Here is a 24,342-nt window from a genome sequence, read left to right as displayed (position 1 = left end):
GATTGAGGGGGGATCTTATTGAAATGTATAAAATCCTAAAGGGATTGGACAGGCTAGATGCAGGAAGATTGTTCCCGATGTTGGGGAAGTCCAGAACGAGGGGTCACAGTTTAAGGATAAAGGGGAAGCCTTTTAGGACCAAGACAAGGAAGAACTTCTTCACACAGAGAGTGGTGAATCTGTGGGATTCTCTGCCACAGGAAACAGTTGAGGCCAGTTCATTGGCTATATTTAAGTGGGAGTTAGATATGGCCCTTGTGGCTAAAGAGATCGGGGGTATGGAGAGAAAGCAAGTACAGGGTTCTGAGTTGGATGATCAGCCATGATCATACTGAATGGCGGTGCAGGATCAAAGGGCCGAATGGCCTACTCCTGCACCTATTTTCTATGTTTCTATGTTTCCCTATAACTCAGGTTCTCCAGTGCTGGCATCATGCTTGTAAATTTTCTCTGTACTCTTTCCATCTTATATCTTTCCTATAGGTAGAATCAGGTTTAATATCACCGGCATATGTCGTGCAATTTGTTAACTTTCCGACAGCAGTACAATGTAATACATGATAAATACAGAAAAACTGTACTACAGTAATTAATTTTGTACATATATTAAATAGTTATGTTAAAATAAGCACTACAAGGACAGAAATAAAAAACAGTAGTGAGGTAGTGTTCGTGGTGGATGATCAAAATTGCTCGGAATCGTCCAAAGGTGCTGAGGAAAGCAAGGGCCGGGAAGGTGAAGCTGTGTGTCAAAGAGCCACCATCAGCTTTATTATCACTGACTTATGACATGAGATTTGTTGTTTTGCAGCAACAGTACAGTGCAGACATAAAATACTTGTCAATTACAAAACAAATAAGTACAAAGTGCAAAAGAAAGGAGTAACAGGGTATTGTTCATGGGTTCCTGGGTCGCTGTGACAGGGAGCAGTGTGGTTTTGACCTCCTGTGGCTGAACATAAGCACAAGAGATTCAGCAGGTGCTGGAGATCTAGAGCAAAACACACAAAGTGCTGGAGGAACTCAGCAGGCCAGGCAGCATCTTTGAAAAGAGTAAACAGTCAATGTTCTGGGCCGAGACACTTCATCAGGACTCATGAAGGGTCTTGACCCGAAACTCGACTGTTGAGTTCCTCCAGCATTTTGTGCAGGCAGCCTCTATGGAGGGGAATCAACAGTTGCCGTTTATTGTTTACTAAACAGTTGGTGCTGAGACCCTTCATTGGGAGAGCATTTTATCTGTCTACATCACCATCTTGTAGGAAGGGTGGGGGGCCACTGCACAGGATCGAAATAAGCTGCAGAGTTGTTAGCTCAGTCAGCTCCATCATGGGCACTAGCCTCAGTCATATCCAGGACATCCTCAAACAGCGATGCCTCAAAAAGGCAGCATCCATCATTAAGGACCCTAATCACAAAGGACATTCCTTATTCTCTTTGCAACCATCAGGAAGGAGGTACAGAAGCCTGAAGGCACACACTCAACTGAGGAACAGCTTCTTCCCCTCTGCCATCTGATTTCTGAATGGACATTGAACCCATGAACACTCCCTCACTACTTTTTTTATTTCTATTTTTGCACTACTTATTTAATTTAACTTTATATACTTACTGTAATTCAGTTTATTTTTCTCTTATATTGTATTGCAATATGCTACTGATGCGAAGACATCAAATTTCATGATAAATGCTGGAGATATTAAACCTGATTCTGATTCTGATCAGAACTGGTAAAGCTGATTGGACAACCTACAGAGGTCTCACTTTCAAGGTTTCCATAGCCTGATGTTCTCGGCAATATTTATTTATTTATTTTATTAATTTACACATTGGTGGTCAGATTTTATGTACAGTTTTTTCCATAATCTGTTGTATTTCTTTGGTATTACACACAAAGTGCTGGAGAAACTCAGCAGGTCAGGCAGCATCTGTGGAAATGAATATAAGCAGTCGACGTTTCGAGCTGAGATCTTTCTTCAGCACTGGAGAGGAAGGTGCAAGGCGCCAAAATACAAAGGTGGAGGGGGAGGGAAGGAAGGCTAGCTGGAAGGTGATAGGTGAAGCCAGGTGGATAGGAAAGGCAAAGGGCTGGAGAAGAATGAATCTGATAGGAAAAGTGGACCATAGGAGAAAGGGAAGGAGGAGGGGACCCAGGGGAGGTGACAGACAGGTGAGAAGAGGTAAGAGACCAGGGTGGGGAACAGAAGAAGTGGGAAGGGGAGGGATTTTTTTTTACCGGAAGGAGAGAATGATATTCATGCCAACAGATTGCAGGCTACCTAGTTAGTGCCTGCAAGAAATGAATCTCAAGTTAATATATAGTGATCCATGCATACTTTGATAATAAATTTACTTTTGACTTTGACTTTGAGATGCAGGCCATTGTGAGAGAGTTACTGAAGTTAAGTAACCCGTTGTAATTACTGAACGCTTATGATCAGCGGGTGGGAGGGGCTTGTGTAGAATTGCCTCATACAGCCGATGCAGTAGGAGAGAGGAGGGCAGACCGTGGACACTGGGTTGGATTAAAGGAGAGGTGGCAAAGGGACTTTCATAGTGAAAGCTATTGTCCGCAGAAGGCTGAGGTGGGAAGTGTGACACTGACCAGTCATGGGAGGTAGGTCCTTATAAAGTCACCAGTGCATTCAATCTCTGGGGTGATAAGACGACGCAGGGTCAAGCTCAGACAAGGAGGGTGAAAATGACAGAAGGGATGTTACATTCAGTGATATGTTCACATAACTGTGATATCCACATTACACCAAGAATGGTATTTCACCACAGAATGTGGAATTTTCCTGTCATTTATGGTCAGTCGATAACAAGTGACCAAGGGCAGGGTCAGGTGACGTCCCAACATCAGAGCAGGAGTGGAGAAGATGTTACGTTTTATGGGACAATTGAGACCTGGTATGGAAACACCAATGCCCAAGTCCACAAAAGGCCATCAAATGTGGTGGATACAGCCCAGTCCATCACAGGCAAAGTCCTCCCCAACAGAGAGCACATCTACACAGACCACCGTCACAAGAAAGCAGCGTCCATCATCGAGGACCCCCATCGTGCAGGCCATGTACTCTTCTTGCAACTACAGTTGAGCAGGAGCTACAGGGTCCTTGGGTCCCATACCAACAGGTTCAGGAAGAGTTATTACCCTTCAACATCAGGCTCTTGAACCAGCGTGGATAGCTTCACTCACCTCAACTCTGAACTGACTCCACAACCGACAGACTCACTTTCAGGAGATCTACAACTCATGTTCTCAGTATATGTTTACATTTGCACAATTATTCTTCTTTTGCACATTAGTTGTTTGTCTGTCTTTGTTTCTGTATAGCTGGCTGCCTCCTCACGTCGCCAGTGAACCGCGCCCTATAGTGACCTGTGTGGAGTTTGCACATTCTCCCAGGTGTTCTGGTTACCTCCCACATCCTAGAGACGCGTGGGATGGCTTGAATCTTGTGGGGGAGGCAGGGAGAAACGGCAGTTGCCTGAGCTGGCCACAGCTGTTGGTTACTATGGGATGTGCTGGTTGCTTCCTCCCCGTCTGGGGTCAGGATGGGAACTGTGAGGGCTGAGACAGTGAGGCGAGCCGCGCAGTGTGTCTGGAAGGCATTCAAACAGAGCGTCTCACAGTACCTCGGTTTGTGTGACAATAACAAACCAATTACCTCTGATGGCTTTCCTTCCACAATAGATTTCTCGTATGTTCCAAATGGCTGCAATCATCTCCGGATCATTTAAATTTAATGTAAATTTATTTTGATTGTCTTATTATTTGAATAGCTCTGTTTTACCTTGGATGCCCTTGTACCAGTGACTGTTCCTCTCCTGGAGACACAAGAGATTCTGCAGATACTGGAAGTTTGGAGTATCGAGGAACTCAGCAGATCAGGCAGCTTCTGTGGAGGGAAATAGTCAATGTTTCAGGCTGAGGCTCTTAATCAGGACAGGGGGTCGGCCTGAAGCACCCAATCAGATCACGGATACTGCCTGGCCCACTGATTTCGTCAATACAGTAGCATAGCGGTTAGTGCAACACTTTACAATGCCAGCTGTAAGATCGGGGTTCAAATGCTGCCCCTGCCTGTAAGGAGTCTGTATGTTCTCCCTGTGACTGCATGGGTTTCCTCCCGTGTTCCAGTTTGCTCCCACACTCCGAAGATGTATGAATGGTAGGTTGTGGGCATGCTATGTCAGCGCTGGAAGTGTTCTGACACTTGTGGGCTGCCTATCACAACCCTCACTGATTTGACACAATTGACGCATTTCACTGTATGTTTCGATGCACATGTGACAAATGAAGCTAATCTTATATCATCTTATCTAGCACTTTTTGGGTGTTACTCCAGATTTCTAGCATTGGCAAAGGGCCTTGAGCCTCCACGATGCTAGAAGAGCTGTTCTGTGGACAGTGGCATTAAACAGAGGCCCCTTTACAAGGATCCCAGCATCCAAACCAGTCTCATCTAACTTCTTCAATCACAATTGCAGGACAATTTGTAATGACCAATTAATCTACTAACCAGTACGTCTTTGGAATGTGGGAGGAAACCAGGTCACCTGGTGGAAACCCATGCTGTCACAGAGAAGGTGTACAAATTCCTTACAGACGGCTTCAGAGTTGAACTTCGAACTCTGACGCCCTGAATGGCAATAACGTCACGCGAACCGCTATGTAACTGTAGTGCCTCAGTTTCCTCAGTTACCTCCTCAAAATCTCAGTACACTTTGTGAGGCGAGATTTCCTCTGTACTGAACCATGCTGTGGCATCTCTTAATCAGTCCTTGCCTCTCCAAATTAGCATAAATCCTGCCTTTTAGAATTTTTTCCATTCATTTCCCTATTACTGATCTAAGGTTCACAGCACTGTAGGTCCCTGGCTTATTGTGACTGCAAAAATATTAGCTACACTCTGTCATCCTGTATATCAGCTGTAGTGAATGGAGGTGTAAAAATCTTCACTGGAGCCCCAGCAATATCGTCCCATTGATCCAGAAAAATATCCAGCCTGGTTCTGGGTATCATGTATTCAATTTATTTGATTAATCTTGTAAAAATATTGTAAATATAAAAGAGAGATCTCTTGGTGGCCACTCACTTCAATTCTACTTCCCATTCCTATTCCGATATGCCAGTCCATGGCCTCCTCTACTGCCGCGATGAGGCCCCACTCACCTTATATTCCATCTGGGTAGCCTTAACCTGATGGCATGAACATCGATTTCTCAAACTTCCAGTAACTGCCCTCCCCCTTTCACCATTTCCCATTCCTGTTTCCCTCTCTCACCTTATCTCCTTACCTATCCATCATCTCCCTCTGGTGTTCCTCCCACTTCCTTTTCCTCCATAGACTTTTGTCCTCTACTATCAGTCCTCCCTTCTCCAGCCCTTTATCTCTTTCACCAATCAACCTCCCAGCTCTTTACTTTCCACCTTCCCCCACTCCCTGTTTCACCTATCACTTACCACCTAATACTTCTTCCTCCACCTCTTACTCTGACTTTTCCTCTTTCTTTCCTGTCCTAGTGAAGGATCTCAGCCTGAAACGTTGACTGTTTACTCTTTTCCATAGATGCTGTCTGAACTGCTGAGTTCCTCCAGTATTTTGTGTGTGTTGCTTTGGATTTCCAGCACCTACAGATTTTCACGTGTATGTAAATATATTGTTTGATTAAGCATTCTTTGTTTGCTTAAATAATTTATTATGGGTGATATGTAAAAATGCAAGAGTTGCATTTGTCACGTTGCTACCACTTGGTACGTGATGATACGTGCACACCTTGCTTAAAGTAAAAACATGTTAGACTCTCATTTCAGACTCCCGCCTTTTGATGTTTTAGAGTTACAAAACATAATACTTGGGATTTATCCACGTTAATGTAGCCAATAGCTCGAACTTCCTCCTTCCTGATGCCAATGAAAAGTATTCACATAGGATCCTGCTTGTATCCTCCGCCTCCACGTATCGATTTCTCATTTGGTCCCTGATTGAACTTTCTGTTGAGGAGGTTGACGGACCATATCAGAACAATTCTACATGGACATTAAAATCTATAACTGTTGTCACAGTCAGTGTTCCTCATAAAATGTTTTAAGGTCTCCACTGACAGTGATTCTCAGAGTCTAACTACAGTTTTTTTTCTTGAACTATAACTGTGCGAGACTTGGTTTTTTTTGTAATTTATTTTTTTATTGAATTTCATCATCAAACATTTCCATAAGATGTATTTCAGATACTGTACATATATATCATATAATCATATTTGTCAGAAATCTCCACATAATATTTATCTGAGGTATACACTTATAGAAAGGAGAGGAAAGAAAAAACAATTGAAAGAAGAAAACTATGTACAGAGTAGGGAGTGATTTTTTTTTACAACATATTCATTGACTGGTGAGAATAAAATCAGGCCTATGAGGTGTTATGCAGTGAAACCATTTTTCCCAGTATGAATCAAATTGTTCCAATTTATGATTAACGTATGTTATTATCTTCTCCATTTTGTAAATGTCCTTTGTAATTTCCATCCATTCATTTAAAGTTGGGCTCTCCTGAGATAACCATTTCCTGGTGAGGGTCTTTTTACCAGCCACCAGCAGTACGTTCATTAAATATTTATCTCTTTTCAACCATGCTTGAGGTATATACCCAAAATATATGGTCTTACTCTCCAAGGGTATGTCACATTTAAAGGGCATTATGTATCCAACTCCAATAGTCTTTGAAAACGGGGCATTCCCAGAAAATATGATAATGGTTTGCATTTTGATTTCCACAATTTCTCCAGCAAGCAGGGGGGTTACTATTATAATGGGATTTCTGAGAGGGTGTAATAAAATATCTTATCAAGTTTTTCCACCCGAACACCCTCCATTTCTGTGAACTGGTACACTTCCATTGATACCTCCATATTATTGTCCAGTCTTCCTCAGATATTACTATCCCTCCTTCCTTCTCCCATTTTGTTTTAATGTGTGAAGTCGAATCTGTTTTAAGATTTGACCAACCCTTATAAATGCTTGAAATTATTCTACTACCGTTGTCTGAATTATATGCTTTTCTAAATAGCTCTATCAGACACGTACTTGCCTTGGTTACATTTTTAACCGTCCTATTAACATACTCTCACATCTGTAAATACCGGTAAAAGTATTGTTTTTCTAATATGTCTCTGTTTGAGCATTTCAAAACTGAACAGTGTTCCTTCTTTCATTATATTGCAAATAGCTGTTATTCCTTTAGCTGTCCAGTCCTTAAATCTAGCATCCAGTTTATTCAGCATAAAATCTGAGTCTTATGCACACCATTTAAGAATCGCAATGTCTCTCTCTAGTTTATATTCTTTTATAATAGTTTTCCATATTTTAAGAGTCCATTTCACCCATGGGTTGTCAATATTATTTATGTAACTTTGTAGGTTGTTATCAGCCAAAATTGCTTGTGTGGGGATGGAAAGTATCCTCTCCTCAATGTTTTTCCATTGAGCATCATATGATGGGTTGCACCAGCATGTCACAACTCTCAACTGTGCCGCAAAATAATAATCTCTAAGGAAAGGTAGGCCCCATCCCCCCTTTTCCTTGGCTAATTGCAAAGTTTTGAGATGAACCCTAGGCCTTTTACATTGCCATATATATCTTGATAGCATCTTGTTCCATTCATTGAATTGATTTTGGTTAATCTCTATTGGTAGGGTCTGAAAGAGATATAGTGGTCTGGGCAGTATATTCATTTTAATAGATTCGATCCTTGAACTGAGACCAAGAAAAGGAATTAGGTTCCATCTTGTATCTTCCTTAATTTTTTTATATATAGGCTGATAATTGCCTTCTGATAGTGAGACCTGGGTTATAATAAGGAAAGAAAGATCAGCTTTATTTGTCTGTGTTGTTCCTTTCCACTGCTTGTGGTGTTTCGGGTGGCAACCTTGCCGTTTCTATAGCATTTTTGTCTGTTTTTTACGAGACCGAGTTGTGAGCTCAACGCTCAGCCCAGCCAGGAAGGACGGCGTGCAAACAGCCGGCCGGATTCAAACCCAGGACCAGTTGCCTCGCGGTCTGGTGCGGATGCCACTACACCACTGGCCGACCATTTAATTGTCATACATACATCAAAACATAGTGAAATGAGTTGTTAACGTCAACGACCAAAACAGTCTGAGGATGTGCCCACAAGTGTCACCACACTCTGGTGCTAACGTAGCATACCCACAATTTACTAACCATAACCCATATGTGCTTGAAAAGTGGGAGGAAACCAGAGCACTTGGAGGAAATCCACGCGGGCTCTTGCAAACTCGTTCCAGACAGCAGCAAGAATTGAACTTTGATCACTGGCGCTATAAAGCATTGTGCTAACCGCTACGCTACAATTAGACATTTATAAGTCGCTGTTTCAGGAAGGTGGCACCAGGTTGTTGTTGGGTGGGTGTTCCATCCGTCCTGGTACCACATTCACCGATGGTGCATGGGTTAACACCAAGAAACCTTGTCAACTTCACACCTGTCACACAGCAAATAAATTACAGCTTAGGAATTCTGCATTTCCCAATTTCAAAAAGTATTCATCTGTGAAGTTTTTAATGTAACATTAACTCAGATCCATTTCAGGACTTTAGACACACTAATGACTGTAGAGAGCACTGAAGCAGAACTGTTTGCACACAGTCTGCAGAGGTTAATGTTGGTCACAAGCTGATCGAGGAAGTGAGAAGAATTCTGCTATTTTCAAGTTTTTGAATTGAACACCAAGCGTTAAACACCGCTCCGGGCTGTCCAGCCTTGGGTTCAGTGCAGTGTGTGTGGACCCATCCAGGAGTTACCTGCTTGTAGCACCTTGTGTCTGGATCCAGCACAGGTTTTCTGAGCAGGGCAGGTGGCAGAGAAATCATAAATGTGCCGCTAGATTTGCGACTCAATATCCCTTCAATTCATGCAGAGGAATTTTGGTTCGGATTTAGATAAACCGACCTGGATGATAGTTAGCCAGCCGGAGAGGCTGCTTTCACATTTAATTGCATTTTAAAGTCGACAATGTGGCCGTGTTGATCTCTGCTGTTACAGGATATAATTTCCTGTCGACACTGTCCTCACTTTGGTCTGTGTCTTCTGCGGCAACAGGTTACCTCAGAAACATTTTCTACTCATTAATGTTATTACTTTTTCACACCAAGCCACAATTCATCTGAGCAGCTGTTTATTCAGGCAAAGTTCAAAACAAATTTTATTATCAGAGTACATACATGCCACTACATACAACCCTGAGGTTCTTTTTCCTGCGTGCATGAGGAACTATAAATGTGCAAGTGCAAATATAAATAATGAGAACATGAAAGAACAAGGTAAAGAGTCCTTAAAGTGAGAACATCTCAAAGGATGGGCAAGTGAGTCTAGTTATCCCTTTTTGTTCAAGAGCCTGATGGTCGTGGAATAGTAACTGTTCTTGAAATCACTTTTACACAAGGAGCACATCCAAGTGACCTCCATTGTTGATCCTGTGGTGTCCTTGTTAACAGTGTGAAATAATAAAAATAGCTTTTAAGCTGCTGTTAAGGGATTACAATTGTAAATTACCTGATTTTAGGGAGTTTAGGCTGTGTTTTTGTCCTGTTGAGAAGGTTTGAACATGTTCAGATGTTACAAGAGTTGGTCCTAAGCTTTCAGGTGCTTGTTCATCACTCTCTCCCTATAAATTAGGGGTTCCTCACTGTTCCTATGCCACGGACCAATACCATTAAGCAAGGGGTCCATGGACCCCTGGTTGGGAACCCCTGGTCTAACCTTGCCCACTGCCTCCGAACACAAACCAGAGCAAATCTGCTGGAAATCCAAGCAACATACACAGACACACACACACACACACAAAATGCTGGAGAAACTCAGCAGGCCAGGCAGCATCTATGGAAAAGAGTGAACAGTCGACGTTTCATGTGAGACCCTTCAGCAAGTCTCAAGAAAAAAAGATGAGGAGTTGAAGTTAAAAGGTGGTGGGAGAGGAGGGAGAAACACAAGGTGATGGATGAAAACGGAAGGGGGAGGAGGGGGCCCTGAACGGTAGTGCAGGAGGAGGTGTAGGAGCAGATGTAGCACTTGTTTCATTTGCAAGGAGAAGTGCCAGGAGAGAGATCAGTGGGGAGAGATGACATGCTCTGAGTTATAGGGAAGGGTTGAGTAGGCTAGGACTTTCTGCCCTAGAGTGTAGGAGAATGAGGAAAGATTTGATCGAAGTATACAAAATGACAAGAGGTATAGGTAGGGTAAATGCAAGCTGACTTTTCCTAGTGAAGATGGGTGAGGCTACAACTAGAGGTTATAGACGAAGGGTTAATGGTGACATATTTGAGGGGAACCTGAAGAGGAACTTCTTCACTCAGAGGGTAGTGAGAGTGTGGAACGAGCTGGCAGGCCCCTCCCCTCCCCCAGCTGCTCCCTCACCACCCCCCCCTCAACTGGGCATCCCATTGTTCTCTGTCAAATCAACCCGCTGACTTTATTCTGTACCTTCAGACCGCTCAGCTAAAGATGTCATTTGATAAATTTACTCCTGTCCAAAAGGGTTTCAACGTGATTCCACCTTCAGCCAGAGAATGCAGTAACAGTGAGATGCGTAACTAAATTACCATAAGATACAATATGAAATATTTTTTAAAAGTTGTGCAAAAAGAGAGCAAGTTAGTGAGTTAGTGTTGATGGGTTCAGTGGGTTCATGGCTCTTTCAGAAGTCTGATGGTGGAGGGGAAGAAACTGTTCCTAAAACGTTAAATGGTGCCTTCAGCCTCCTGTGCCTCCTCCCTGCTGGCAGCAATGGGAAGAGGGCATGTCCTCACCGATGGGAGTCCCGCTTGAAGATGTTCCTCGATGGTGGGGAGACTGGAGCCCACGATGAAGCTGGCTCAGTTTGCAAGCTCTGCAGCTTGTTCTGATCCTGAGCGTTGATGCCTCCATGCCAGACAGTGGTGCAACCATTTAGAATGCTCTCCACGGTACATCTGCAGAAATCTGCTCCAGCCTTTGGTGACATATCCAATCTCCTCAAACTCCTGACGAAACATAGCTGCTGTCATGCCTTCTTTGTAATCGCATCAATACGTTGGACCCAGGATAGACCTTCAGTGATGTCGACACTCGGGAACTCTTTTCGCAATAAGAACTCTTGTGTGTTCTCCTGACTTCCCAGTTGTGAAGTCCACAATTAATTCCTTGGTCTTACTGATGTTGAGTGCAAGGTTGTTGTGACAACTCTCAACCAACAGAGTATAAAACTGGTGTAGTGTGGAGGGGCAGAATTTCCTCGTCAGGTAAGTTTTGAGATGTGCTTGGTGTTCTTGACATATGATCAATTATTGTGCATCTCAAAGAATCAAATGAAGGATTCTTAACATCGAGCGGTAATTATTTGAATCTACTTAATCTTCGGGTTAGTATGAGCTACTGGCATTAAAAAACAGATCCTGGTGCCTCGCTGTCCTCAGGAGAGTCTTTGCTCAGTTGGTGCTGATTTTTATTGACAGGGTAACAACTAAGTACAAATGCTGATGTCAGTGCCTGGTAGCTTACAGACTCCAAAGGTTTCTGATAGATTTTTGTTTAATTTAGAATGAGCTGTAAATACAGGTGCATTAGAATCAAATGGGTTACTTCCCCTGTGATGGAGTTTGAATCAGGAGGTTAAAGGTTGACGAGCAGTGTAATTAATAGTCAGGCTGTTATATAAAATCAGGCCACCATTGATTGGCTGAATAAGGAAAGACATCCACTGAGGTTTTCTGGTTATATCTATCACTCTTCACTTGCTCCCTGAGCCTCCCATTCATCATGTTCAATCTTCCTTCAGAAAGAAAGTTAACACAATGAGTGGTTGCTTCACCAGAGAGTCATTGGCTGAAATCTTCAAACTCTGCTATAAAGGTGAGGCATAGTGGTGTGTCAGTACCAGCTACAGGACAATAAGTCTGACACCGCCCATAGAAATTGCCAGATAAACAAGATTAATTTATAATTCTCGTTCAATAATACGAACCCACTTGTAGTTACTAATTCTATTGAATTAACCCAGTTGGTGTTAGCTTTATATGTCACAGGCATACAGTGGAACGCATTGTTTTGTGTCAATGACCAACACAGTCAGAGGATGTACTGGGGGAAGCTGGCAAGTGTCAAAATCAAATCAAATGGTTCTATAAAATATCAGTATATGTATAGAGTATACAGCCTGAAATTCTTACTCTTCACAGACATCCACAATACAAGAAACCCCATAGAATGAATAAAAGAAACATCAGAACTCCAAGGCAACACCCCCCATCATACAAGCAGCTCTTCTCAAAAACGTGACTAGAGTATTAACTAATATTGATTTTATGACTTTAATGTGAGTCAGCCTTACTTCTCAAGGCCCTAGTTTAGGGTGTTGTTTCTGAAGCAACGTGACCCAACTCTTTGAGAATCATCATGTGTGGTTCCAGAAACATCTGATACACTAGTTCCAACACAGGAGGCAATTTCCATCATGAAGGACTTTCACCATCCACGACATGCCCGCTTCTCATTGCTACCATCAAGAAGGAGGTACAGGAGCCTGAAGACACACACTCAACATTTTAAGAACTACTTTTTCCTCTCCACAATCATCTTTCTGAACAGTCCATGAGTCCATGAACACACCCTCACTACTTTGCCTTCTTTTGGCAATACTTATTTCTTATATCTTGTGTCATATTTTATAATATATTTTATGTACTGCACTGTACTGCTGCAAAAGAACAAATTTCACAATTCATTTCACCAAATATGATCCGACGTAAATTGGAGATCACTTCGTGGAGTACCTCCGCTCTATCTGCCGAAAGCGGAACTTCCCAGTGGCCAAACATTTTAATTCTGATTCCCATTCCTGTTCCAACATGTCAGTCCCTGGCCTCCTCTTGTGCCATGATGAGGCCACCCTCAGGGTGGAGGAGCAACATCTTATATTGCCCTCCAACCTGATGGCATGACTTTCGATTTCTCCTTCCAGTAAAAAAAATCCACCACTTCTTCTATTCCCCACTCTGGGCTCTAAATCTACTCTCACCGGTCTCCCACCTCCCCATTTCCCCTCCTCCTTCCCCTTGTTCTGTGGTTCACCCTCCTCTCCTATCAGAATCTTTCCTCTCCAGTCCTTTACCTTTCCCACCCACCTGGCTTCACCTATCACCTTCCAGCTATCCTTCTTCCCCACCCCCCAGCTTTTTATTCTGGTGTCTTCCCCCTTTTCAGTCCTGAAAGAGGGTATCAGCCCTGAAATGTCGACTGTTTATTCATTTCCGTAGGTGCTGCCTGATCTGCTGAGTTCCACCGGCATTTTGTGTGTGATTACCAGCATCGGGAGATCTTCTTGTGTTTAAAATTTCACAACATACAGTGTGTCAGTGATTATAAACCAGATCCTAATTCTGCAAAAAGGCTGAATTTGCAGGAAATCTGAGAATGGGTCAACATGTCAGTCAGTATCTATGGAGAAAGGAGCTGAGTTAACTTTTCAGATCAGTGACCTGCTTCAGAACCTTTCTGAAAGGTCCTCAACCTTAAACTCTCTCTACAGATGCTACTGAGTACCTCCAATGTTTGAGGCAGCAGAATGTCCCTGATCTGGTGGAAGCTAGCGTAAGGCTTGGGATACACTTGTTCTTGTCTGGATTTCATGTTCACTTTGCTGAGGACATCCCCGGCCCCAGGCTCCCTGCTTTGTCAAGGTAAAAGCCAATGGTATGACAGGAAAGGTGCTAGCAAGGGGAGAAGATTGGCCAAGTGGGAGGAGACAAAGAGTGGGACTGAAGTGGGGGGCTGGCTATTCTGATTGGCTGTCAGTGACCAGTGGTGTGCCGTAGGAGTTAGTGTCGGGACTGCTTCTTTTCACGTTGTATGTCAATGATTTGGATGAAGAAATTGATAGCTTTGTGGTTACATTTGCAGACAACATGATAATAGGCAGAGAGGCAGGTAGTGTTGGGGAAGCAGGGTGTCTACAAAAGGATTTTCACTGATGGGGGAATGGGCAAAGAAGTGGCAGATGGAATACAGTCTACAGAAATGCATGCTCATGTACTTTGGCAGAAAGAATAAAAGCTATTTTCTAAATGGAGATGAAATTCAAAACCCCAAGGTGCAAATGGACTTGGGAGTCCTCATGTAGGATTCTCTAAAGATTAGCTCGCAGGTTGACTCAGGTTCATAAGGTATTGGTCAAACCTCACTTGGAGTTTTGGGCCCCTTATCTAAGAAAGGATGTGCTGGCTTTGGAGAGGGTCCAGAGGAGGACTTCCTTGACCTTGGCATTGGCTTCCAGATAGCAGGACAGATGGATAAGGAGCCCTGTTCACAAAATGCTGGTGGCGCTCAGAAGGTGAGGCAGCATCTATGAATAGGAATAAACAGTTGATGTTTTCAGGCCAAAACTCTTTATCAGACCCTTCACTGAGGGCCTTGGCCCAAAACGTCAACAGTTCATTTGTTTCCATAGATGCTGCCTGACCTGCTGAATTCACCCAGCATTTTGTGTGTGTTGCTCTGCATTTCCAGCATCTAAGGAATCTCTTGTGTTTTGCTTTGCCTTGCTGAATAAAGAAATGAAGAGCAGGGAATTCTGGGTTGACCTGTACAAAATATCGGGCAGCACTGTATACCTACCTGTTGGTCACTTTGGAAGACAAGAGTTTGTAGAGAGGATTCAGTGGTGGAGGAGGGTGTAATCTGTGCAGGAAAACAATGGGAGCTGGGTAGAGTTCTTTGGACCAAAGGAGACAGAGGAGACATTTAATGGAGAGGTATAAAATTGTCAGAGATCCAGTCAGGTTGAACAGTAAAGATGAACCATGATCTTATTGAGAACAGGAGCAGGAGGGACCAAGTCTGGAACTGGGAAAGGGTTGGCTGTTTAGGAGTGAGGTGGACACTGACCTGATTAGGAATCTTTGGAATTCACAGTCTGAGTGATTGTAAACTGGTTTATTCACTGCTCTGAGGCTTAATGGTTATCGGACACATAGGAATAGAAACTCTGGAGGAGTCAGTGCTGAGGGACAGGCAGTGATGTGGGACAGTCAGAAGTGAGGGACTGTCAGAAATGAGGACAGTCAGTGATGCAGGAAAGTCAGAAATGATGGACAATCAAATGTGAAGAACAGTCGTTAGGGAGGGACAGTTGGAAGTGAGGAATAATCGATTTGGAGAAATTCTCAGTGGTCTTGGTCAGTCAGTGGTGACGAACCTTTGGAGGTGAGAGACAGTCAGTAGTGAAAATCAGTCAGGAGTGACGAACAGTGGGTGGTGAGGGACAGTCACTAGGGGTCAGTCGGTGGTGAGGAACAGTCGGTGGTGAGGGACAGTCGCTAGGAGTCAGTCGGTGGTGAGGAACGGTCGGTGGTGAGGGACAGTCACCAGGGGTCAGTCGGTGGTGAAGGACAGTCACCAGGGGTCAGTCGGTGGTGAGGGACAGCCACCAGGGGTCAGTCGGTGGTGAGGGACAGTCACTAGGGGTCAGTCGGTGGTGAGGGTCAGTCTGTTGTGACGAACAGTCAGCTGTAAGGGACAAAATCTTTACTTTCAGTATTTCACAAACTTCCCAAGCCATAACACTTTCCAGCATACAACAATTTAATCCCTTTCTCATTATCAAGCACATTATATGTAAATGTGCGTGCAGTCATTTATTTCAGCGCTGACTATACCATTAACACACCCACAGCACTCAGTATTAAAATGCAATTTGACTTATTCAATCGTCATGAGTCATTGACCCAGTTAATGTATTGAACATTACAAGAAATTAAACAGTGCAGCCTCTAATTTGCTGTGAGAAATGCCCAGGTCATTCAAGCAAAATACAGCGTTCAAGTATCTTTCACCTCGTATATGTAATGATGTCTGGCAGACTCACCATTACATAGTCCACTTTGATCATCCCCAGTAAGGTTTCACACACATCACCACTCAACAGTCTATGGAGTGAGGTTAACAGCAGGCACCTCCTGTGTATTCAGGGGTGAGAGCTATAGGCAGGAACCAGACAATCAGAATCAAAATCAGCTTTATTATCACTGACATATGTCATGAAATTTGTTGTTTTGTGGCACCAGTACAGTACAATACATAAAATATACTATTAAGTTACAACAAGAAATATATATATAAAAAATAAATAGTGCAAAAAGTGCAAAAATAATGAGGTCGTGCTTATGAGTTCATAGACCATTCAGAAATTGATGGTGGAAGGGAAGAAGCTGTTCCGAAAACATTGACTGTGTGTCTTCAGGCTCCTGTACATCCTCCCGAATGGTAGCAATGAGAAGAGGGCATGTTCTGACTGATGGGCATTCTTAATGGCAGATGCCAGCCTCTTGAAGCATCACCTTTTGAAGGCGTGTGCCTACAATGGAGGTGGCTGAGTTTACAAAGCTCAGCATCTCTGCAGAAGATGCTGCTTGCTTCAGTGATTAGCTGCTGGCTGGCATTGTCTGTGTACCTGGACCAGCTGAGAAGTGTCCATGAAGGTCCTGCAGAGCTCCGTACCATACCAGTCTTCAGATATCACCCTTATTCAGGTCTGTGTGTCCACCGATCCCCTGAGCCAGGACCTGCCAGCAATGCTTAGGATGGTTGTGAAGGTGTCTGGGTGTGTTGGCCTTTGTTCGTTGGGGGACTGAGTTCAAGATCCGGGAGCTAGTGTTGCAGCTCGATAACACCCTGGTTTGACCGCACTTGGAGTCTTGTGTTCCGTTCTGGTTGCGTCATTATAAGAAGGATGTGGAAGCTTTAGAGAGGCTGCAGAGGAGATTTACCATGCTGCTGACTGGATTAGAGAGTGTGTCCTATGAGGGAAGGTCGAGAGAGCCAGGGCCTTTCTCCTTAGAGCAGAGCTTCCCAACCTGGGGTCTACAGGCCCTTCAGTTAATGGTAAGAGTCCATAGCATAAAAATGATTGGGAACTCCCGGCTTTAGAGCAAACGACCATAAGGCATAAGAATGGAATTAGGAACTTGTCCTCAGGTGAAATGCATCGGGTTGCTTCAGTGGTGTCTGCTCTACCTGGTTCACACTCTGTGGGTGGATTCCCAGTGCAAGTTTGGGAAACTACAACAGGCTCGGAGGAGTTAGCGAAACTGCAGATGATCCCCTCCCCGCAGGAAATCTGGAACAAGCGCTTCTGCAGATACACACAGGAATGTCACTGCCGTTAGTTGTGCTGACGAATCATCGATGCGGTGCTTAGCCAGGCCGTGACAACAGCCGTGCTGCCTTTCATACTGAGCGATGATCTTCACCAATTTGCTCGCAGTGTTGTCTGGCCATCGGTATCTCTCTAGCAGGGCCCAATATAGAGTTAGTCAGGTACCTCTCCATTCCATTCACTCTCTGGGTTTGGGGTGGACTGTTCCCTTTGGAATTGGGTTGCTTTGAGGGGAAACATTTGGAGATTATATCAACAACATTGTGAGATTTGGTAACCTGTGTATGTCTGTAAAGTTTCAGAGAGCACCTGTTGTCTGTAGTAAAGGTAACTTATGAACAACTGGACAGAGTGAGATTTGGCGATCTGTACTTGCTTACTGCTCATTATGCCTCCATCTCTGGTGGTGTTCGGGCTTCCTTCATCGTGTCAGTAGCTTCCTCACAGTTTTCACTACTGCCAGTCATCCCAGGTGGAGACTCAGGAATACCATCACACTCAGATGCAGAAGGATTTTTCATTGCTGTTTCTGTAACAGTTTTGTTGGACCAGTCAAGGTTGTTAGCCCTGAGTTGAACTGCTGAACCTGGAGGACCAGTGGGCCATGCTTAGTCTAGCCTCTACCCTTTGATTTGTTTGGCAGGGGTGTCCCTACCAAGCTGGGAGCTATAGCTGTATGCTTACGTTCATTCAGAAATGTTGGGTGGTCCTGGCTGGATACGTTCTGGGACTGCAGCCAGGCAGTGTGGTATGCCAGTGAACTACAGAATTCATCGTGTGTTAGCCTTAGCATTCTGGAGTTCCTGAGCACAGACCTCTGCCAAGACATTCCCAGCTTCCACTGAAGTGTGCCAGAGTAGTACAGAAACACCTCCTCACAGGCAAGGCTGGGAAATGTTCTGTCAAGACGTGCCCAAGCTGTAGCTCCAGCTCCAAATTGTAGTGATTGTTCAACCCCAACAGCCATCCAAGGTTGAAAATAAAACAGAAGACATTGGAAATCTGAAATAAAGTCACAGCGTTGGAGAAGCTCCACTGGTCAGGCAGTGCCCATTGAAAGATTACAGGGAGAAGGCAGGAGAATGGGGTTTCCAGGGGATATTAGATCAGACATGTTCAAATGGTGGAGCAGAGTTGATGGGCAGAATGGCCTAATTCTATTCCTTTATCTTATGGTCTAATACATTTCAGGTCCAAAACCCTTCATTGGAACTGAGGAAGGAACAAGATAATCCGGGTAGCAGAGAAGGCAGGGAAGGGTGACGCAAACAGATGGAATCTCTGACAGACCATAAGACCATAAGACAAAGGAGCAGAAGTCGGCCATTCGGCCCATCGAGTCTGCTTCGCTATTTTATCATGAGCTGATCCATTCTTACATTTAGTCCCACTCCCCCGCCTTCTCACCATAACCTTTGATGCCCTGGCTACTCAGATACCTATCAATCTCTGCCTTAAATGCACCCAATGACTTGACCTCCACCGCTGCCTGTGGCAGCAAATTCCATAGATTCACCACCCTCTGGCTAAAAAAATTTCTTTGCATCTCTGTTCTGAATGGGCGCCCTTCAATCCTTAAGTCATGCCCTCTCGTACTAGACTCCCCCATCATGGGAAACAACTTTGCCACATCCACTCTGTCCATAATTGTGAGGCTGTTGTGGAACAATTCAGGTCTTTTATCTGTGTAATCTGTTACTAAACTGAGAAATTTATTTATTCAAAGATTCAAAGTACATTTATTATCAAAGTATGCATGCAGTATACAACCCTGAGATTCATCTTCCCCACAGACAGCCACAAAACAAAACCATGGAGCCCGTTCAAAGACGAACTTCAAACACCTACCCCACCGCCACCACAGGCAAAATTAAACAAATCACACGAACAGCAACAAAAAAAAAGAGTAGGAAGCACAGAATATCTAACAAATTGAAAGAGTCCAGTCATAATCAGTTCAGCTCAGTGTTCATTATCTGCATGCCACCTCGATTCAAATTCGCCCAAGACAGCAACAAAAAAAGGAGCAACCAGAAACCAGAAACATATCATAACGTGAAGTCCAGATTATTGTCATGTGCACTGAAAAACCTTGATTTGCATGCCACCATACAGATTATTTCATCATATCAGTACAGGGTAAAGCAGGAACAGAATGTGTCTTAGCATTCAGAATCTAAGCAGAACAATTACAACTAAAGTAATAAGATTTGTGACATCTAGAATGTGTGGTGACACTTGTGGGCTGTCCCCAGCACACCCTCGGGTTGTTAACACAAATGGTGAATTTTACTGAATGTTTTGATGTACATGTGACTAATAAACTTGAACCCTGAACCTTGAGTAGTTCTGCAGAAAGTCACCACGCTCCAGCACCTTCTGACTTGTCCTTGCTGTGAGGTCTCGGAAGCATTGTGTATTCTGGGCAATGGGACGTGTCTCGCAGTCACAAAATAGACCAACTGAAAACAGGGCATGTCCAGGATGGTGAAGGTCATTAGTGATGGATGCTTCCTTATTACAACTCTGCCATTTGAAGATGTCCTCGGTGGTGGTGAGGTTTCTGCCTGTAATGGAGCTGGCTGAGATGACAAACCCTTGCAGCATTTGTGATCCTGTGCAGTGGAGCCTCCATACCAACTGGTCTAAATGCTCTCCACTGCTGGCATATCTCAAGTTCTTAATGAAGTAGAGGTGCTAGCATGCCAGCATCCAGGACATCTTCAAAGGCTGATCCCTTAGAAAGGCAGCATCCATCATTACAGGCCCCCAACACCCAGGACATGTCCTCTTCTCATTGCTGCCATCAGGAAGGAGGTACAGGAGCCTGAAGGCACACACTCAATGATTCAGGAACAGGTTCTTTCCCTCTGCCATCCGATTTCTGAATGGACATTGAACCCATAAGCGCTACCTCACTACTTGTCTCTCCTCTCTTTTCGTACTACTTATTTAATAATCATAATGTTTTTATTATGCATTCCAATATACTTGCTGCCACAAACAAATTTCAGGACAGCTGCCAGTGGTAATACACCTGATTCTCATTCTTTGTGTTGGGCCAAGGATTGATTGGTGTTAGAAAGACACTGACCATTCAGAAGGAGGTAGGGTAGACCTTGTCTCTCTTCTCCGATGATGCCTGACCTGCTGAGAATTCCCAACATCCTTTTTCTATTTCGGCTTTACAGCATCTGCTGTGTTTTGCTTCTCAATTAAGGGAAGCAATTTACCATCTGGTAAGTGTATCTGTATGAATATTTCCGTGAAGCCCCCTGCTGGTGAGGTGGAAAGGCTTTGTGTTAAGGGAGTTAAACAAATGGCAAACTGCTTCGAAGATTCACAGATCTGATTTGTGAATGAATTGGTATCTGAACAGTCACCCAAGTCAGTTCACATCTGGGGGAAGTTACCATCACCATTCAAGTACTGCCAGTGCCAAACAGAATCTGCAGACTTCACCATCTTCATGCCAACTGCTCACAAAGTTCTGCAGATCTCTGTGAGCAGAACTTCCCTCAGTGATGTGTGCTTTTCTCATTGTGACCCTTGGCTCCCGGCAGCACAATGCATTAACAGGAGCCACATGGTGAGCAAACCAGGGGGGCAAATAGAACCATCTTCATTTAACCTTCTTAAATTCTTGTTAAAAGTGCTTGAGTGAGATTGGAACATTCATAATCAGAATCAGGTTTAATATCACCAGAGTGTGGTGTGAAATTTGTTGACTTTGCTGTAGAGGTACCATGCAATACATAATAAGAAAAAACTTGAATTACAATAAGTATATTAAATTGTTAAATTAAGTAAGTGGTGCAAAAATAATAAAAATTAAGTAGTGAGGTGGTGTTCATGAGTTCAATGTCCATTCAGAGATCAGATGGCAGAGGGGAAGAAGCTTTTCCTGAATTCCTTTGCCTTCAGGCTCCTGTAACTCTGATGGTAGCAATGAGGAGAGGACATGTCCTGGGTGATGGGGGTCCTTAATGATGGATGCCGCCTTTTCAAGGCATCGCTCCTTGAAGATGTCTTGGATGCTGCAGAGGCTAGTGCTCATAATGGAGCTGACTGAGTTTACAACTCTCGGCAGCTTATTTAGCTTCTGTGTAGTAGAACCAGTCCCACCACCACCCCCCCCCCACCCCGCCACCCACCCACATTCCAGACGGTGATGCAACCAGTTAGAATCCTCTCAACAGCACATCTGTAGAAATTTGCAAGTGTCTTTGGTGACTTTCCAAATCTCCTACAACTCCTAATGAAATATCACTGCTGCCTTGCCTTCTTTGTAACTGCATCGATATGTTGGGTCCAGGATAGGTACTCAGAGAGGTCGACACCCAGGAAGTTGAGATTGCTCACTCTTTCCACTTCTGATCCCTCTATGTCATCTTACCTTTTCGGAAGTCCACAATCAGTTCTTTTCTCCTGTGAATAAAGCAGAAGCTGACACATCAGTGTGACTTTAAACTCCTTTGTATTTAAAATACAAAAGAGAATTACAGTCATTTGAACAGATTTAGTTATTTAGCATCAGTGTGTTTGTTTGGCAGTAATTAGTATTTTTAATCACTTTAAAATCTCACCTTGTCCCCAACAAAATGTAATGTTTACAGTAAACACTGCTTTGTAAATAAGATTCAGATTTATTTATCAAATGTTCATCAGAATGTGCAGTGAAGTGCCTCATTTGCATTAACCACCAACGCAACCTAGGGGGCACCTGCAAGTGTCACCACGCATTCTGGCACGAACATAGCATGTCCACAAAATAAATCTACAAATGGTGCCCATGGCTTTCATTGGAAGAGGCGGAATCAGTGGTAACTATGGAATTAATCTATACATGCTGGAAGTTCCAGAGTCCCATGTGGCAGTACCATAAGGCGTAGGAACAGAATTAGGCCATTCAAAGCATCATGTCTGATTTATTATCTCTCTCAACCCCACTCTTCTGCTGCCTGCCCGTAACCTCTGATGCCCTTATTAATCAAGAACCACTAACTGTGGAATTTGTTGCCACAGTTGATAATGGAGGCCAAGCCGTAGGATGTACTTAAGGCTGAGGTTGATAGATTTTTGATGAGTCAGGACATAAAGGTCATGGGTGAAGGGTGAAAGGTGAAAAGTTTAAGGGGAACATGAGGGGAATCTTCACTCAAGTGGTCATGAGAGTGTGGAATGAGCTCCCAGCACAAGTGGTGTGGGCGAGCTCGATTTCAATATTCAAGAGAAGTTTGGATCGGTACATGGATAACAGGAGTACGGTGGGCTACGGTCCCAGTGCAGGTGGATGGGAGTAGGCAGTTTAAATGGTTCAGCATGTACTACATGGGCCAAAGGGCCTGTTGTGTACTCTATATCTCTATGATTCTATGAAGGGATATGGGGAGAAGGAAGATACTGGGGCTGAGGAAATGGATCAGCCATGAAGAAATGGTGGAGCAGACTCGATGGGCCAAATGGCCTAATTCTGCTCCTATACCTTATGGTCTCATGCCCCAACCTCTAGCGCCAGGCCAGTATTTCCAGTGTAGTCTGGCACAGCTGCGAAGTGCAGTTACCCCCACAAGGGGCTAGAGAGGGGCGTTGAATGGATATCTCAACCTACCAGAGATGCAGCTTAAAATGTGTTCCTCCTGCAGCTTCAATGCAAAACCAAAGCTTTGATGAATGTTCCTTGATTCACCTTTGAAATGGTAAATGTCATTGTTCTGCGATGATGTGCCTGTAAACAATGAGCGGGTGTCCTCGATTCCATTGGGTTGAATATATAAGCCACTCCGTACCAGCAAATAGAACTGGAAATTACTTTGTTTCTGACCTTTAAGAGACAACAGTGAAAATGTGAAATAGTCCATTTTATTTCTTGGATGCATGAGAACAGAGAACATGGAACGTACAGTACAGCACAGAAACAGGTCACTCAGCCAGTGATATCCCTGCGCCCGTGAAGACAATTTAAACTACTCATCTGCTTGCATGTCAAAGTTCAAAATAACTTTATTATCAAAGTACATTATGTCCACCATACACCACTCTGAGATATGTATTCTTGCAGGCATTCACAGTAGGACAAAGCAATGCAATAGAATCAGTGAAAAACTACACACAAAAAACACTGATAAACAGCCAATGTGCAAAAGAAGACATTCTGTGCAAATACAAATAAATAAATGGATAGATTGAAAATTAATTAGTACTAAGACCATGAGCTGTAAAGTCCTTGAGAGCGAGAGGGACTGATGCATAAAAACGAAAACGGTCAGGATGGGAAACAGTTTCTTCCCTCACGACATTAGGCTTCTGAACTTCCTGTTGTAATGCATTCAAAATGTGACTGGTTAATCTGTTCTGTACCTTACAATATTTAATCTATGCACTTTTAGGTTGGTTATGTACATGTAATCTATCTGTAGGTTTCATCCATAATTTCATAAGTATTGTACGTCACGTGTACTACAGTCCTTTACATCCTGGTTCACAGAAACATTGTCTCATTTGACAGTGTACATGTATGTAGCTAAATGACGAAAAACTTGACCTTTTGGTATTGTCAAGGAGATGTGTTGGTGACCAAAATAGTTTTCCTGTGCTCCAAATCCTTCTCAGAGTTTAACATCTAATCGATAGAGACCGATGGGAGCTCCCACCAAAGACCCAACAATTGAAGGGTGGGATTGAAGTGTGGTGTGCAGGAGGGTCCCTGCAGGGTGGGATCTCCCTCACCATAACAACCAGCTCACTCCTCACAGGAGCATCCACCTCCTGATCACCGCTGGTATCCACTGCATCTGACTGACCACTGTCAGTGACCGCTGGGAGTAACCAGCTGGAGTAAACACTCCAAGTGACCCTCGTAAATCAGTTTGTTCTCAGTCAGTCTCAGGCTGGATGGAGACTTGCTTCACCTCCCCGCTCACTCCCGGTCTAAACCATTGGTGACAACAGCTTCCACTCTCTGTTTTACAGTAACAAAGTGTGGCCCTCCACCACCAATCAGCAATGGCACGGCGACTCGGAGAGGAGTGGACGTGCAGAGATGAGGTTGTTTATTATGTGTAATCCATCTGTAGGCTTCATCCTTACTTTTGTATGTTATCGTATGTTATGTGACTACTGTGCCTTA

General features: G+C 43.8%; 1 protein-coding gene across 12 annotated transcripts in view; it reads left to right on the top strand.

Moving 5' to 3' along the window:
- The window catches only part of plxna2 (plexin A2), a 565,853-nt gene that overhangs the window by 264,095 nt on the left and 277,416 nt on the right, over positions 1–24,342 (top strand). The window contains exon 5 of one of the 12 annotated variants that reach the window (XM_072279011.1): positions 24,186–24,320. The exons of the other annotated variants lie outside the window; for them this stretch is intronic. Within the exon in view, the coding sequence (XP_072135112.1) occupies positions 24,186–24,188 (3 nt within the window). The 3' untranslated portion in view covers positions 24,189–24,320. Of the gene's footprint in view, positions 1–24,185; positions 24,321–24,342 lie in introns of those variants that run through there. 12 annotated transcript variants of the gene reach the window in all.

Source organism: Mobula birostris, chromosome 14 (genome assembly GCF_030028105.1).
Source record: "Mobula birostris isolate sMobBir1 chromosome 14, sMobBir1.hap1, whole genome shotgun sequence".
NCBI lineage: Eukaryota > Metazoa > Chordata > Chondrichthyes > Myliobatiformes > Myliobatidae > Mobula > Mobula birostris.
This window is presented reverse-complemented; position numbering and strand designations above follow the sequence as displayed.